General features: G+C 42.2%; 1 protein-coding gene across 4 annotated transcripts in view; it reads left to right on the top strand.

The window, feature by feature from the left end:
• Positions 1 to 18,326, top strand: part of COL6A5 (collagen type VI alpha 5 chain) — a 111,099-nt gene that overhangs the window by 70,459 nt on the left and 22,314 nt on the right. For all 4 annotated transcript variants that reach the window (XM_037061311.1, XM_037061312.1, XM_037061314.1 and 1 more), the window contains exons 30-37: positions 3,029 to 3,064; positions 3,177 to 3,213; positions 6,418 to 6,429; positions 7,363 to 7,850; positions 9,995 to 10,088; positions 10,625 to 11,284; positions 13,869 to 13,959; positions 17,041 to 17,249. In XM_037061311.1, coding sequence (XP_036917206.1) covers positions 3,029 to 3,064; positions 3,177 to 3,213; positions 6,418 to 6,429; positions 7,363 to 7,850; positions 9,995 to 10,088; positions 10,625 to 11,284; positions 13,869 to 13,959; positions 17,041 to 17,249 — 1,627 coding nt within the window. The remainder of the gene's footprint in view (positions 1 to 3,028; positions 3,065 to 3,176; positions 3,214 to 6,417; positions 6,430 to 7,362; positions 7,851 to 9,994; positions 10,089 to 10,624; positions 11,285 to 13,868; positions 13,960 to 17,040; positions 17,250 to 18,326) is intronic.

Below are 18,326 nucleotides of genomic sequence, written 5' to 3'. Positions count from 1 at the left end.
TCCAGATTCTGCTTCCTGTTGGCTGTGTGTCCTTGGGCCAGTCACTGAGTCTCTCAGTTTACCCCTAAAATGGAGATGACGTATCCTGTGACAACAACCTCAAAAGGTAGCTGAGAGGATCACATGCTCACAAGTGACCAGTCTTTGTCAACTTTCAAGTTCAATGCAAATACTAGTTATTACTGTTACTTTTTTTCCTGAAGTTTAAAAAATAGGGGTGAAATTGCATAAAGTATCCTGGCAACATTCCATCATGCTAGGCAAGTTGATAGAATTTCCCAAAACCATTGGTATTCCCTTCCTGTCCTCAAAATGTGAACCCAAGAGATATTTGGAAATATAACTGCAACTTCCCACTATGATTTCATCGTAAGAGAAATGCCACCTCTGGAAGCATACTTGGGCAGTCAGGCCCATCTCCCTCTGATGAAATACCCATCTCTCTGTATTAGTCTCTCTCATGTTATTGTACTGATTTATCTACATGCTCTCTTTCCCCTAATGAGTACAGTCAGGTAAGAACTTAATGTTGCCAGCACCTGTGTTGCAGGTAGCAGGCGCAGGCAGCATTGTGCAGGGAGTGGAAAACTGCTTACCTTGGTTTGTGCTTTGTGGGTATGTTCTGACTGCCTGGGGGAGTCCTCCTACTTGGGACTTTATAAGGGAAACAAAAACCATGGGAGTTTGTGGAAGACTGAATTCATAGTAGAATGAGAATCAATTAGCTCTAATAGATATTCTGATACAGTCTTTTATTTCTTTTGTATTGCCTGGTAAATATTCTTAGTCATGTGGGTGAGAATCTAGTCTGTGAGCTAGTTGCCAGTCTGGACTTATCTCTTGTCCAGATTCTGGAGCTCCCATATTTTGCTGGTCTTAAACTTGACCCTGCTGATCTGACAGAATGTGCCTTCTTTGTCTCAGGCCCTTGAGCCTCAGCTTCTGCTGGAAAACTTGCTCAAAGTTACAGTTAAGTACTTTATAACACAGGCTCTGCAGTTCCAATCCTCTGCAAGTTCTCGGCCGCCTATCCTCTTTATTGGCCAGAAGCTGTTCCTCTCTCTGTTTATGGGGCTCTGTATTCTCCTCTGTTTTCTGCCCTAAGTTGTAAAGGGAAGGACATGAGTCAGCATCCTTTAGTGAGAGACACAATTCCCTGATTTGGGTCAGGAAGAGAATATTCTCCCATGGGTAGAACTGTGGATGCCACAACTGTTCTGGTTGACACCAGCAGCATAGAATGGGGTGCTTCGGCATTCAGCAGGCACTTCGCTGATTATCGGCTGAATGGATGGACAGATGACCGAGCTGACGTTCAGAACAAAGGATTCTTGCTCTGACATTCATGGTTGAGCAGCTGGGGAGCTGGTGGAATTGCATGAGTATGAGCTTGTAATAATAGAATTTTCTGAAGCCAGCATCCTAGCTGCCCAAAGGGAACCATGTGAGCAAATATGTTAAGAACCAGCTGCCAAGGCAAAGCCTGATCCTAATAAAAAGAAGGAAGAAGGGGAACAGAGGAAAGCTGGAACTGTCAAGAAAGGCTGGCCTCATCTCAGGAACCTTCTCGAATCATCTCACTAATTACCATATTTTGCCATGTATTATGTGCACTTTTTTGCCCAAATTTTTGAGGGAAAAATAAGGATGCACATTACACATGGATGGTACCTGAAATACTTTGTATCTGTTCTTGTGTTTTATAATTATTTGTTACATAAAATTTCTTGTACCATAATATGTTTAAAAACAAATGCTAACATTCTTTTATAATACAAAAAACAAGTCTCTAAATAAAAATAAATATTTAAGTTAAAAACTGAAAACAAAAAGGTTTTTTTTCCTGAAAGTTTGGGCCAAAAATGTGGGTGTGCAGTGTACACAGGAGCACATTATACACGGCAAAATACGGTACCCGTACTCCTTTTTCTTACAACCTCTCAGCATTTATGAGCATAGCGTGTCTGCTCTTCTTTTGTGTGATGCTCCTTTTCCTGTGTAATTGTCTTTGGTTCTTTCACATCTGTAGAGGCTGTGGGCTGCTGCTTGCATTTGAAACTCCTTGATTTGTCATGAACTTGTACCTCTGAGTTCTCAATAAATTCCTCTCCTGCCTGCCGTGCTTTGGGAAGTCTGTCATTTACAATTTTAAGTTGTCTAGTGAGAAGTGCCTTCTAAGTTTTATGTCTTTAGTACAAATATCTTTAAGAAATAAAATAATTCAGTTTACTCTGGGCAGACTTTAGCTTTATTGATCTAACACTGACACAAAAAACTCTCACGTGGGGAAAGAGCATTGTAATCCACCGGATCAGGAATCTTCATCACTCTCTCCAGCGGTGCTTTCCACCACCACGGATCTGACCCCATTTACCCTTTTCTACCCCCAACCCCACTTTCCCTCTGGTAACCATTGGCTGTGTCTGTGAGTTTTTGTTTGTTTGTCTGGTCTGTTCATTTGTTGCTTTCAGTTTTATATCCCATCTATTAGTGAAAGCATATGGTTCTTGACCATTTTTTGTCTGACTTATTTTACTTGGCATGGTATTTTCAAGATCTATCCTTGTTGCAAATGGCAGTATTTCATCTTTTCTATGGCTGAGGAGTATTCCATTGTATATATGTGTACCACATCTTCTTTATCCAATCATCTCCCATCCAAGTACTAACCAGGCCCGACCCTGCTTAGCTTCCGAAATCAGATGAGATTGGGTGCATTCAGGGTGGTATGGCCGTAGACTCTTTATCCAATCATCTATCAAAAGACTTGGGTTGTTTCTGTATCTTGGCCACTGTGAATATGCATGTTGCAAACATTTGTACTCCGCTATTTTGGAAATTTCCCTAAAATAACCAACTTAGAATCATTCAAATTCGGATATTTCTGTGTTCCTGAAATAAAATAAACAGATGCAAAACATCACTTTTAACTTAAAAAAAGAATGAAGACTTTTTTCCTCTGCTTTTGTTTTGATATTAAAGACTCCAGTTCATATGCCAATAACCTTCTCTGGTTTTGTTTTCCTAGGGCCCCAAAGGCATGGCAGGGACACCTATATATTCTGTATGTATCTCCTTATTCATTAAAGAAAACCCAACCGGTCCACTGGAAAATAAATATGGCCACTAGGAAGCCACTGTGCTCATGTTTCTATTCTCTATTTTTTTATTTCTAGCAATGTGAGCTGATCCAGTTTGTGCGGAACCATAGTCGTGAGTATCTGTGGGTCGGAGAGGGAGAGCATCGGTGATTGGTGAGGGCACTTAGGGTGAAGACGATGCGAGTGGGTAGTACCAGTCAGCTGAATTCACTGGTGGAGAAGGCAAACATCCTTTGCCTCAGGCTTACTGTGAGAGCCTGCCGTGTGAACAGCTCCCTTCAAAGGTGGGAGACAAAGGGATATAAGTAGTGATGTGTACTTTAACTTAGCTCATGAGATGCAATTCATACAGGAGAGAAAACACGCCTTATAGGAAGCAATTAGAGACCAATTCGAATGGTGTGTGAATGAGCTCACATATTTGTATAACAGTTATGTACAAAGTTGGAACTGAGAAAACATGGTATTAAAGGGATGAACATGGGAGCTTGGGGTTCCTTGGTTTGTTACTTAGTTAACGAAAGCTCCTTGGATGGGAGTCATTGAATCCCCACTATGAGGACATGATGAGAAGTGACAAGACAATAGTTTCAGCAAAGGGAAAAAGCAGAAGTCAACAAATAGAGGGGTTGTCTGTGGTTATGAAAGAAGGAAATAAGGTAGAAAACACCCAGTAATCTCATTTCTGGAAATTTATTCAAAGGAAATAAAGCAAAGCAAGGAAAAAATTATAGATATAGATGAATGTTGGAATATTCATTAGAGCAAAATAACTGTACAGATATGGTTTTTATGAAGGCAATCAGAATATGAAAAATATTGCCATGAACAAACATAAAATTAAGTCAGATCTTTGTTTTTCCATATAGGCAAATATAATACATACAAATAAATAGTAGAGGCAAAAGTATAAATGTGTAACAACTTATGTTAGGGTGGTAGAATTTTAGGTGATTAGTCTTCATGTTTGCATTGGCGTTTATAATCATGCTTATACAATCAGAACCATAAAAATGTAAGATGGGAAAATCAGAGACTTGACTGAGGAACACTGGATGAAAATGCAGCATTGCAAGCATGTGGCAAAGACAGAACAACAACTAAACCGAGTTTAAAATCCCTTTAAGTCCAGACGGGGAGAGCTAAGTATCCCTGTGGATCAGGAGGCAGAGGAGGGGTCTGTAAACGGTCATCGGCTGGTAGGAAAACATGATGGCTTGGAACATCTTAGAGGCAGAGTAATGTTGTGTGGGCCCTAAAGTGAACCAAAGTGCAGGCAGCCCATGAAATGGGCTGTAAAAAGGTGAGCGTCAGGGAAGGAGATTCAGGTGTTGAAGTCACTCAAGTGTCTGTTGTCCTTAGAGCCACATGGATGGATGAGGTTCCAAAGAGTAGGAATCTAGAGGGACGGAAACAGAACCCCAAGGGATAAACTCGGGGAGACTGAAGGACAGAGAATGGCATTGCAGAGATGAGGGAGTCCTGCCAAATGCAGGCAACTTGAAAAGGAACAAGAAGAAGCCAATGCAGAAAGGGTTCACAGGGAAGGGACCCATGAAAGGCATAGCTTGAGAAGTAGCAAGGCTCTCCAGCAGAGGGAAGAGGGGAGAACCAGGCCTGGGGGCACAGGGAGAGGACAAAGACAGAGCCATAGTAGGGGAGATGAGTGTGTGGTCAGACTGCCTTCAAGGTGTTGCTGGTTCTCAGTGAAATGAAGGGATGCCTTCCCAAGAAAGAACAAAGGAGGCAAAAGGAACTGGGTCGGTGAACACCTGCCCTTGGAGGGTTTAGGATTTGAAGGTAGTTTTCCAACACTGAATGAAAGGAGTTAGCCGGGAAATTAGGGGGCCAGGGCAGAGTGGTGGGCTCTATGACCAGGCAGGTGCTGGTCAGTGAGGGTGAAATTCCAGAGTTTGGATCCTAGATGGGGATTTGGGTGGCAGGTCTTTAGAGCTAATTCAGATGAACTCACTTTATGGACAACATCACTGAGGCTCTGCCTGTTCAGACTCTTGCTGACACGTTTGCTCTTCAAATCCTGCAGCAGCTCTTTGTCCCACAGGAAGGAGGGCTGGGTCCTGAACTGGTGGCTCGGACCCTAACCCCAGAATAAAATAAGAGATCTAGGAAGCTGGCGGGGGGGGGGGGGGGGGGAGGGGGGATGGGGGGTGGGGGTGAGGAGAGATGAGCGTGGCTGAGAATTAAACAGGAGGACCCAAATGATTAGAGTTTTGGGGTAAGAGGCATAATTGAAGAGGATTTCTAGAAAAAATAAACGTAAAGAGAAACACATTCAAAGGGGTCAACTAGTTTCTCCCAAGTCACCCAGATTCAAACCCAGACAGGTGTGTCTATTTCCAGCTTCTAGCCTTGTAGTGGGGTTGGAGGTTAACAAATAAGAAAGTTCTCTGTCCAAAGAAAAGGCATCTGTTTCAGCCTTGTGATGCAGAGGAGGCTGTGGGTGCTATGTGCTGTCTGCTGGCGAAGGCTAAGGACAAAAGATGTCCATAGGGTTGTTGGGAGGGGAGCCCAGCTACGGGGCAGCAGGATGGAAGGCCAGTTTGCTGTCAGTGCTGATATTGACTTTCATCATATTGGAGTGACTCATTTGTTTCCTAGGAACTGAGTAAAATAAACACAAAAATTGTCAGGCCTGTGCTTACTTAAAGATTTCCCCATTTCATCTGACAGAAGAAATCACTTAGAGAAACCAATGCCATTCTGCTCAGGAGAAATCCTTAGGAGGCAGGGGGCGGGGTTCCCTTATCTCTCTAGATATAAAGATAACTCTCGGGAACTGCATATTTAGCAGAGACAATGCCATTTGGCAATCTTCACAGTATTTATTGCAGGGAAATAGAGGTTCCCAGGGTGTTTATCAGGGAAGAAAATAAAACCCCATATTTTAGCCTTGCCTTGCTGAATGATGCTCAGAAGCCTATAAGAAAATATATAAAACAAATTAAACATTAGCTATCTCACCATTTCAACAGAGGCTCATCTGTTCTGCTTCTAAGACAAGTGATCAATGTTTCAGGTTTCAACCAAAATTCTGCTAAAGTCTGCTGGCCATGACTCACACGGAGAAAGGGTCAGAAGTTTCACAAATGAATGAAATTCTGTGCATGTCTTTCTCCAGCCTCCAGTCTTCAGCCTTGGCTTCCCGTAACTTGGGTGTTAGCTTCATGTGCACTTACAGTCAAAAAATATATAAAACTTTGTTGAAATGTTTATTGTTTTGGATTATTTTTAGTCTGTGTTCCAAAAGTATAATCAAATCTTCTCTCTCTCTCTCCCTCTCTTCTCATTTTTATAGCATGTTGGAAAGGTGAGTATTCCTACGATAGTATATTTTTTGCTGAAATTATTACGATGTTCTGAAAAGACCAACTTGAAAGCAACTCTCACCCTGTGGGAATAAGGACGTTTTCCTTCTATGTAGACACTTCTGTCTTGTTTTGGACTGTGACTGACCACGTCGTGTTGGACCTGATTGTAAAATGGGCCCTTTACTCTTCTATTCTCTCCAGGCCCCACCCCAATTCACAGCTCAGTTTGTTCATGGAGTTCCCCCTGTGTTGCTGAGGGACTCAGTGACAGGGCTCTCTGATTGGTCATATTCCATTGCCCTGTTTGATGCTTGACCCCGTGGACACCACCTTCGTGGATAGGCAATGTGTCCTTTATTCCCTCAGACCCACACCTTTCATCTCACTCACCTGTCTTCTCACCACGTACCACTTGCCAACTTGACTCTGCCGCGAGTGGTTTGCCCAGGGCCTACCCCACAATCAGTGTTGCAGGGTGCCTTACATCCCCTGGGTGACATTGCTAATAAGGCCAGTTATGTCAACTCCAAGGGCTCCTGGTCTCCTAGAGGCCTGCTGAAGTAGACCCGCAGGGTCTTGGACCTTATTACCAAGTATGGCACCATTCCCTTTAATTCTGAAACAAAACAAAAACTTTGGACACATAAGTGCCTTATAAAACTCTGTGAATTAGAATGAAGTCTACCAGGTACCCTGATGGGTACTAGGAAGGAAAGGCTGAGAAGTCTGCACTTCATGTAACCAAATTTTAACGCTCTATTTTTATGCGACACCTTCAAGCTAAAATGTCAGCACCTTCAGTTCTAGAGTTGTATGTAGCACCTGCCTTTTCCCAGACCTTGGCGTGGACCAGCCTTACTGGAGTAAAGAGGACTGGGAAAGACTTATGATCCAGCGATATCACTTAATACTTCTGTTTCTCATTTTTGTAGAAGAGTGTCCACTATATCCAACAGAGCTGGTATTTGCCCTGGACCAGTCCTATGGTATCACAGAACCGAGATTTAATGAAATGAGGAATATCATCACTTCAATTGTCAATGACCTTAACATCAGGGAAAATAACTGCCCTGTGGGAGCAAGAGTTGCTGTGGTTTCCTATGATTCAGACACCAGCTATCTCATCCGTCGGTCCGACTACCATAGCAAGAAGCAACTCCTCCAGCTTCTTTCCCAAATAAAATATAAAAGCCCCACAGCAGCTCAAGACATTGGTAATGTGATGAGATTTGTGGCCCGGAATGTTTTCAAGCGGACATCTGTGGGAGCCAACGTGAGGAGAGTTGCTGTGTTTTTTAGCAATGGGCAAGCATCCAGTCGGTCATCCATCATCACGGCCACCATGGAGCTTAGCGCCCTGGATATCAGTCCAACAGTCTTTGCTTTCGATGGAAGGGATTTTCTTGATGAGGCTTTTGGGGTAAGAACTTCTCTTGGCAACTTCTTCATTTTTAAGGCAGGAGTACTACCAGCGGGAAGGGAACGGTGGGGAGTAGGGGGAGATGTGTGGCCTCTTCGGTCCCTCTGCAGTTTACATGGCTGCATTGTTAGCCTATGAAATCTAGTATCAAATAGCAACGGAGTCAACAGGAATTGCAGCCACATTTGCTCAGCTCTTGTTATGTGCCAGGCACTGTCCCTAGAGATGGACATCATGCTCATACATTGCCGCAACTCTGAAGTCAATGCCGTTGTTTTCTCCATTTTAAAATGAGGAGACGGAGGCCCAGACAGTTTGAGTGACTTCTCCAATTTTGGACAGCTACTGAACGGCTGCACAAGGTTCGACCTCAGGTCTGTCTGATTGAAAGAGCTGAGAATGTGGTGTTCTACCAGCCCTCTGCTGACCTGTGTCTCCAACCTGTCATCCGCTCCCTGTATCTCATTGAACAGCTGGTCTTAACCTGTGGCAGATGGAGTTTAGGGAATCTTGGAGCCCCCAGGGTGTGAACATGATTCCCAGGAGAGGCTCCTTCCCTTTTGGAACCACAGATTCCTATGAAATCGATGCTTCCCTCTCCCTACCCACCGCACTTAAGAACTTCTCCATGTACCGTTCTACTGTTTTTAAATGTATGCGAATTATCCATGGAATACATGTTTCTGGACCTGCATGAAGCCATCATGTCATGCAAGAGATTATAAAGCTCTCTTTTCATACAAATACTCATATTTCTACTGTAAAAAATCATGGTGATCATCAATCTGCTCATATCACATCCAAGATTTTTTAGAAATAGGAGCCGCTGGGAGAGTCACAATAGATCCTGACAGAAAGGACTGTAGAAAGTCAGTTTTTTCCCTGAATATAATTATCTTCCAACATAATAGATCATTGATTTATTATGTTATTGTACTTGACCCCCAACAACCATGTAAGGTAGAGATTTTATCTGCTTTGTTCATCTCTGTGCCCCTGGCACCTAGAACAGTACCTATAACATTATAGACATTCAATAAGCACTTGTGCATAAATGAACTGTGGTTCACTCCTATGGATAAACTTCCTGATTTATCAAGGTAGCATTCAGTCTTTACATGGGGGACCAAGAAGGTCAAATACAAAGCAACACCCAAAGCATCCAACTTCATAAAATTACTTTTATGAAACATAGTAAATACTGTCTAACCATAAGGGTGAAATGATTACAATATTTCCGAATGATCATTTCACACTTTACAGAAAACTGGAGGCTCTGCCTTTCCTAACCCTTTACTTTCCCAATGGAGATGGAGAAAGAGCAGGAGCATGTTTGTGGGTTGAGAGATACCTTCCTCACTGTCTGGGAATAATAGAATTATTTCATTGCAGTGAAAGCTTCTGCCTTGCACCGTGCCTCACGCAGTAAATGCCCAATAAATAGTTCTTGACTCAAGGAATGAGTGAATTAATTAATTAATTAATCAATTAATGTTACCTATTGTCCATTCCAGTGAGTATTAAAGCACAAAATGTAATCAAGAAACACAAAATCAGGCAGTGTACTAACAAGAATTTTGCATAGACTTAGTAGTATCTGCTGTCAACTGCCTTTTGAAACAGACTTTTAACTGGAATTTGTGAATGGGAAGTCCACTGGCCATATACAGTGTGATTAGGGTGGTGATAGTTGGAATCACTACTTAAAAAGGCCAAAGAAAACTTATGAGTGTAAAATTTCTGTAGGACCCAACTTCAGAAGCTGGTATGTGGTACTCAGTCAGCTGGTGCATAATCAGAAGCATGCAGAAATTCAGTGCAGAGTTGCAGGCCTGGAAATAAGACTGCGTTTTAATACCTGCCCTATTGGATGGACCTGGTGGTTATCCTGTGGCAATTTTCTCCTCATAAAATAGGGATGCTGACACCTGTTCTATATTATTTGCGTTATGTTCAGGATAGAAGGGGGATTGTGTATATCCATATAAACACGCACTGAATGGAGCAAAGGCTGTAATACAAGATAATGGTAACTAGTGGGGTGTTTTCCAAATTAGCCCTTAAAGTGGGTGCACCATGGCTTCCGGATAATGACTAAAGAAAATGAACAAAGCATTACATGCGTTTTGTTTTTTTCAATACAGTTTGACCACACTGGGACATTTCAGGTGATTCCACCTCCTTCAGATGGGCAACGTGAATCATCAGAGAGACTTTGGCGCTGCACCCTTTGCTACGGTGAGTCCAGTGGAGGTGTTTACTGTGCTGACACACTTACATGTCCTCTGGGTGAGTTATTGAAGCTGGCTTTGTCAGAGATTTCTCCTCTGGATTGCAAATTTTGTCCTAAGTTTTCCTGCCTTCCAGTGCCGTGTATCAGGGTTTCAATCTCTGTAATGTTCGCAGTTTCCACAGAATGTGAACATTGGTTTAGAAGCTTATTTCAATCGATGTGGGTTTTCTTAGAGATAGTTTGGTAGTTTGTATCAAAAGCCTCTAACAATTGAAAATATTTCCTGAGTGGGGACATGACTCAGATTTTAAGTACCCGTGCTGCCCACATCTGCTTTTCACAAAGACCTTCTCAAATTGTCCGCCAATTGCTACAGAAATGTTGGGATGCGGAAACTTCCTCATTACATTCACTGAGGTTAAAGAAGTGTTGGTCAGATCACTAATTCTTGGTAACCGGTCACCGAATCACTTGAAGGTTTCCCATAACCGTCTTGTGCCAACATTAAACCAGTGATAACTCTCTCTCTATGTATTTTCAGATAAATGTTCTCCAAATGCTTGCATCAAAGAGGTTCTTTTACCTGAAAGTTCACACATGGATGTAGCTTTCCTCTTAGACAATTCTCAGACTATGGCAAAAGATGAGTTCAAGGCCATGAAAGACCTGGTGAGCTCAATGCTTGACAACTTCAACGTTGCGTCGGACCCTTCAATCCCAGACTCTGGGGACAGGATTGCCTTGGTGAGCTATTCTCCTTGGGATGGCTCTAGGAGAAAGAAGGCTGCAGTGAACACAGAGTTTGAATGGACCACGTACAACAACCCAGCCCTCATGAAGAGCCACATCCAGAATTCCCTCCAGCAGCGAAGTGGAGAGGCCACCATTGGCCAGGCCCTGCTGTGGACCCTAGAGAATCTCTTCCCAGAAGCACCCAGCCCGAGAAAACATAAGGTCATCTTTGTGGTCTCAGCGGGAGAAAACCGAGAGGGGAGGAAGTTATTACAGAAGGTGGCCCTGAGGGCCAAGTGTAGAGGCTATGTCATGTTTGTGATTTCCCTGCGCTCTCCACATAAGGACATCTTGGAGGAGCTGGCCAGCTACCCACTGGATCACCATCTGATACAGCTTGGGAGAATTCATAAGCCAGATCTGGGTTATATTGTGAAGTTTTTAAAGCCATTTGTATACACAGTCAGACGTGAGTCCCTATTTTGTTTTTCCCATCGGTTTGAACAAATTAGTTTGTCAATGATATTGATAATCTAACTTGTTTTTGTGTCTGTAGCTAGCCCCAATATATGAATTAGCCTGCCGGCGAGTTGGAGAAAGGGGTGGGGCTTAGCTGATTATACCTTATTTATACCTTGGTCAACATGTGGTTGGGCCTTCCTTTTTCATGACAGGATGTCTCTTAGCCAAAAGCTTGGCACTTTAGAAAGCACAGGATCACTGGAGGTCTCCTGAGCCACACGTGCTCAACTAAAGGAATTTTAGCTACTTTTAGGTGGTCTTCAGGATGAGCACTTAAGTAAAAGTTTTCTCTGCTACAATAGGATTTTTTCCAGCCTTGGCCCACCCTGGAGATATGTGAGGGTGTAAGGACAGCCCGGTCCTATGCTGCTCCCAAAGAGTGTGAGCATACGACATGTAGCTGTTGGCAGGCAGGTTCTGATGCACCATGTCCAGGGTGGAGGCTGAGATTCTGCACCTAACAGTTTCCGGAGGGATGTCAATACTCCTGTCCAAGGAGGACACTTCGAGTAGCAAGGCACTCCAGTGTCACCACTGAACAGGTGCTAGTTCACAAACTGAGCTATGAAGAGAGAAATACAGAAATGGAGAGTAAGCATTTAGAAACTTTTAAAGCAGCGGGATTTGTCTTACTGAGTCAGATAACAAAGTGTATCAGTCTGCCAAGGATTAGAAATAAAAATACTTTGTCCTTCACCACAAGTGGCTTGAGAAACACTCTTTCTACAGCCGTGATTTTTACCTGGGGAGAGTTTTGCCCCTCAGAGCACATTTGTAAAGGTCTGGAGACATGTTTGATCGTCACAATTGTGGGAGAGGATGCCACCGGTACCTAGTGGGTACAGGCCAGGGATTTGCTAAACATCCTGCAGAGCACAGTACACCCTCCCAGCCCCCCACAGCAAAGAAGGATCCAGCTCAAAATTGCAGTAGCAGTGAGGTTGAGAAACCTTGATCTAGAGGATCCCAAAGAGTCTGAGCCAAACCTGCTCTTTCTGGAGACCCACCAGGTTTAGAGTTGGGTCCTGCTGAAGCCAGTCCCACCCCTAGAATTCCAAAGTTAACCCTGGTGCTTAAGAAATCTCCTACACCACCGTAGTGGCCCGTGTCTTGAGACTTCATTCTTCATAGTGGAGAGAGCTCTACCTTGCCCCTTTAGCTCATATTCCATTGAAGAAGCAAATAATTGCCCACTTGGGAGTATCATGGTATTTCTTTAAATCTTAATGCCTTCAACTGTATGATGCATCATTACATTATGTAAAAAGAAAGCAAAATGCTTCCGATTAAATGTTGACAGTGACTTTCCTTTTAGAGCACTTTATTTTATAGTAATTAGAAGAATTCGTTTAGACAGACCAACATAAATCACTCGTGCCGTGAACTAGGCATCCCTGGAACTTCTTATTCAGAATTTGAGTCTTGTGAGCTGTTTCTTGACTCAGAGTCATTGATACTCACCCTTTCCTGTTCATTATTGTTCTTTGTGCCATTAAGATTGATGTTGATGCAGCACTTTCAAAGGCTATAAAATAACTCAAAGCTGGGCTTGCTGGCCTCTTAAGTGGCTTTGCAATTATGTAGCGCTTGCTGACTCTTGATTTCCACCTGAATGGTGTTGCTAAAACATCCAGTTCACTGCCCTCCCGTAACCATGTGGTTTGCAGGGGTTAGAAGACGCCTCTCCTAATACTTCTGGGAATTTTTTAAACCACTGACTGACACCAGGGCCGCAAGAGTTGGTGCTGGCACATCTGCCGTTCTGCACGCAGACAACGGCCTCGCAACTCCTAACTCACTATCGGCAACTGACAGGTGCAACTGACTAAAAGGCGTAGTCTCATTTTAAGGAAATAGAAAAAAAACTGTTGGTCTTAGAACCAGAAAAATATGATTATTATAAAACCATAAATATTCTCCAGAAAAGATTCCATAAAAGGCTCCATGAGATACTTTCATGGAGCCTCTGATCGTTCAATGGTCCAAGGCTTCCTTTAACTTTAAAAAGTGTTTGTTTCCCTGAACGTGGGGTGACACAGTACACTCCTCAGTAGTTCACAGATTGTAGAACAACAATGGCAGGGGGTAAAGGGATTCATTTAGGTCAGTAAACCAAAACCCTGTCTGTGATGCTTTTCTTCCTTGAAATCAGAGTTACTTGGCACAGAAGTAGAATCATGTAATAAAAAATACCTTTTCTATATTTGATTCATTAGCATATGTCTCAGTGGAAAAGCTTTGCAGAGTCAGAGTCAGATTAGATCTCCGCATCACAGTCAACCTTTGAATGCACAATTTGAGGAGGTCTCTTCCCCTGATCCTGGTCAGTCTTTGGCTTGCAGAACACTCTAACATCAAATTCTAAAGGCTGTTTCTGGTTACTACTATTTTCTGTTTTCGCCCCAGCCAGATTTTGCTGAAATGTTTTAGTGGCATTTATTGATTGAAGAGGATTCCTGCTGGGGTTCTCTTTACCTAGCTTACACAATTTCTAGTTTAAAAATCTAACTATAACTTTGCTTTCTCGGTAGGAGGATTCAATCAGTACCCGCCACCGATGCTTGAGAATGCCTGCAGACTCATCAATTCCCAAGAAGAGGAGGGTCAAGATCTGCATTTCCTGTGAGTTAGGAAGCTCTTACATTTACAAATGAGTGTTAATGGCCTGCTGGGCTTGTGACTGGCAGTTGGCAGGTTATTAGGCTAAGGAAGCTGATAGAGTCTCTGAAGTCAAGGCTCTGCGTGCGTTTCATTTTCTGTAGCAGAAGTTCTGTATCAAGCATGCTTTCTGGATTGATGTTTTTAAAACAGCCGCGTGAGCCTTATTACAACGTTGCCTCTAAATTCATGGTTTCTTCAGAAATTCCCACATTGAAATGTATCCCGGAATCTAGAAAGCCCAATTTAGCCTCAACCCACCTCGACCTCGCTTCCCATCTCTCCCACCATGAGCACCGAGTCTCAGCCACACTGGACTCTTGTTTGCCTTGAGCGAACTGTCAACTCACCTCCTGGGGCTCTGGTCCTGCTCCCTAGGACCCTGTCCCTTCCAGTGGAACGCCACCCTCTTGTATGGCCCTGACTGAAGCTGTCTCCACCTTGAGGCCTGTCTTTACTTTCAAACCAAATCCACAATTCCTCCTTGTTTGTACCTTTTTAAAAAAAGTCCTCACCTAAGGATATGTTTATTGATTTTAGAGAGAGAGGGAGGGAGGGAGAGACAGGGAGAGGGAGGAAGAGAGAGAGTGAGTGAGAGAGAAACTACAACGTGCGATCCTGTAGACACCCCTACCGGAGATTGGACCCCAGCCTTTCGGTGTACAGGACGTACTCCAACCAACTGAGCCACCCAGCCAGGGCTGTTTACACCTTTTCATACATGTATTAAGGTTATTATTACAGTTTATCCTAATGTCTTATCTCACTGAAGTGTGGGGTTACATGATTCACAGTTTCATCCCCAACACATAGCAAAAAAAAAACAAAACAAAACCCACAATAGAGTTGTACATGTACATAATTTCCCTTAAAACTAGATCCTAAATAAAAATAGAAATAATTCATCTGAATGAATCTTGAACCTCAAACAGAATGAGAGTGGCCCATTGGGCTGCTCTCTGTTTCTCTCTGTACTTCGCTGAGCCTGGATCCCAGACTGGAGGCCTGTGAAAGCCCCAGGTTACGGCCCTGACTCCTCCAGCCTCAGATGGCAGGCCAGCTAAGAGCTTCTCAGAACAGAAGAGGCCTCTAACAACCAGAAGCAAAATGGCAGGATGAAGGTGCCTCCGAATTCCTGGAGTCCATGTTCCTGTAATGCTTCCCTGTAATATTTCCGGTAATGCACTCCTGTAATATTCCATTTACTTGGTGGTTTAGCAAGGAAGTGTCTAATAGCTGACACCTTCTGAAGGTAAATGTAACACTGGTGTCATGTGAAGCATGAGGTCACATTTCCCAGCATTGGATAAGTTGTAAACCATTTAAAGGAAAACATCAAGTCCTGCAGAACTCCCAACAAAATATTTATGTTATTTAAACGTGTACAAATAAACTGCCCTATGCTTATAGTTCTTATGCAACTATTGGACCAAAATGAATTTGTGCATCAAATCCAAGCCAATGCAAGAAGACACAATTTTTTTGTCTTTGTCTTTTTTTAAAAATTGTTTTGTTGTTGTTCAATGATAGTTGTTCTCATTTTCCTCCATTGATCTCCCCTGTCCTACTCACCCTCCATCTCCCACATTCAATCCTCCCCCACCCCATTCGTTGTCTAGGGGTCCTTTATTTAGGAAGTTTTTAGTATTTTTATTTTTAATTTTTTTAATTGTTGTTCCATTACAGTTGTCCCACCTTTTCTCCCATTGATCTCGCCTACTCCATGGATCCGTTATACACATGTTCCTTGACTAGTCCCTTCCCCTTCTTTCCCCCATTATCTTCCCCCCCCCCCTGGTTACTGTTAGTTTGTTCTTTATTTCCATGTCTCTGCAAATTTAAAACCCTAGTTGAACGTAATGGATGATTCTACTTTGCCAAAATAGAATTCCTGAAAACTAAAAAAGTATAGTATGGGTACAATGATGCATGCTGTGGAGGTACCCGAGCTTTCAGCTCACCCGCCTCTGTTGGGGAGCACTCAACTCCTCACCACCCGTCTTCACCTGCACTGCTGTGCAGTGACCGTTCAGCCCAGGCGTCTTGGTATCACTTGGCTTTTACTTGGTGTGAATGCATTATTCATATACATGTATTATACCTGACTTTTTCCCTTTCTTTGTTAACTCTGAAGAGTTAAAGTAGCACCAGTGGGTGCCAAACACCAGTATCAAATACAAATGTAAGCTTGGACATTGAATGTATAACTTATTTACATGAATTAAATAACAATAAACTTATATTGAACGTGGTTTCTATCATCATCTAAATAAAAAGTATTCCTAAATTATCATAGTGACCACTGAAATGCCTAAGAATATAAATGTAGGGACTATGAGTATTTTAAGAGGTGTGATGTCAGTGAAATACATTTTACACAGTCTTATTCCTCTCAGATCAGTACTTGGTAAATTACATGACTATTTTTTACATGGTGATTATTGTCAATGTGAGACATTATTTGGTTGTTACAAATAACCTATCATTGATTTTCTTGTAGTGTATCTAAAACTCTGTGGCAAATCAAACTTGGTTTATTCCAAAGAAGCACTTCATAGGCTATAAGCTGCTTATAGCCTATGAAGAATAGGCTATAGGATAGAAAAGGAAGGATAAATGGGAACTTTTAAATTTACCAGTTTATACTTTTTATTTTATTTTTTTAAATTTTTTAAAGATTTTATTTATTTATCTTTAGAGAGGAAAGGAAGGAGAGAAGGAGAGAAACATCAATGTGTGGTTGCCTCTCATGAGTCCCCTGCTGGGAACTGGCCCACAACCCAGGCATGTTCCCTAACTGGGAATCGAACCGTGATCGTGTGGTTCCCAGGCCCGCACTCAATCCACTGAGCTACACCAGCCAGGACTATACTTTTTAAATAAGTATAATCAATATTCATGAACTACTTGATGGAAATGAATTTAGACTTTTACCAATCATTTTCTAAAACATAACTAAATAGCTGCATTAATTTTGCTGTGATATTGTATTTGCATTCCCCGAAGTTATCTGCATTTACCTAAGCTTTCCTTCTTATCTCCTAGAGCTACTCCGGAGCCACTCGGGATTTTTCTAGAAGAGAACAGCTACACGGACCAGGAATTAAATGCTGAGGCATACTCAGGTTTCATGTTGGATGGCAATGGAGATGACCACATGGTTCACGTTCCAAGCCAGATGTTAATGCCTCCCAAAGCAATGGTTAAATATGGAAAAGGTCAGGATTCCGAAGACATTGGAAGCCTCACTTCGGGTAAGGAAATGAAAAGTTACCATGGAAATTTCTAGGTAACCGGGTCCTTGTCTTTTAACACTAGTAGAGAATCAAATGCATTAAGGCTGGTATCTAAAGCAATGGTTTTCAAGTTCAAAGTGGTAGCTGCAACCGCTCATTTAATGAAAGCGAGGATGTACATGGTGATAGGTATTACTAAGGAGATCACTAATATAAGCTCTAAGAAATGTCCCTGATATTCTTATCAAGTTTAAGGTTTATGTGGATCCCATAAGTGTTGATAAGAACATTAGGAGGTTAATGTGATACAAAAGAAAGTAATAGAGAGAACATCGAAGCACAGAAGGGACTAAAATGACTTTAAAACTTGGCCTGGCCAGCGCCCCAGAATTCATGATTGCTTGATTTCATCTGAGTTATTTTTGAGGGACCTGGAAATGACAAAGCACCAACTCCCCCACTGCCCCCTCTGCCCACCCGAATGGCAAAGCAGTAGCAGCTTTTGTCAGGATTCAATAGTTTAAAACAAGTCAGATACGTAGGGTGTTAGTATTTCTATGAAAAAGAATGACGTATTAACAGACTATTCAGCCATTCCATCCGTGCAAGTAGAATCTCCCAAAAACGCTTCTTAGACCAGAATGCCAGCATTTCAAGTACTGTGTCATAAATATCATGCGTACTGTTAGAATATTCAAGTTAAAAAGAAAGAAGGGCCAATTCCTTGCCAATTAGTCATTAGAATGAATAATGTTTATTCTTAGTAGCTCCTGAGATAAATTTTCTTTTCCTTCGGTTCAACAGCAGGAAATATCCCTACCTTGTCCCCCTATTTTTGAAGTATAAATATTTGAACTTTATCTTTAAAACAGTCAAACTTTCCGTAAAGAAATACATTTCTATAAAAGAAGCAAGAATTAAGAATTAAAAAGTCAATCAATCATTAGTTAAAAAATAAATCTTAAAAAAGAGGTAATGCAGTAAAACTGAATATATGCAGTCCCATGGCATTAAGGTACTCCAGTGTGTATATTTTTAGTTAAAACAGCTCTTATTGTCATATAAGGTTTAAAGAAGAAAATAAAATATTTGTTC

The sequence above is a fragment of the Sturnira hondurensis genome, unplaced genomic scaffold (assembly GCF_014824575.4).
Source record: "Sturnira hondurensis isolate 20B ecotype Veracruz unplaced genomic scaffold, ASM1482457v3 Scaffold0013299, whole genome shotgun sequence".
Classification (NCBI taxonomy): Eukaryota; Metazoa; Chordata; class Mammalia; order Chiroptera; family Phyllostomidae; genus Sturnira; species Sturnira hondurensis.
Note: the sequence above shows the minus strand (reverse complement) of the source record. Positions and strands in the feature narration are given on the sequence as shown.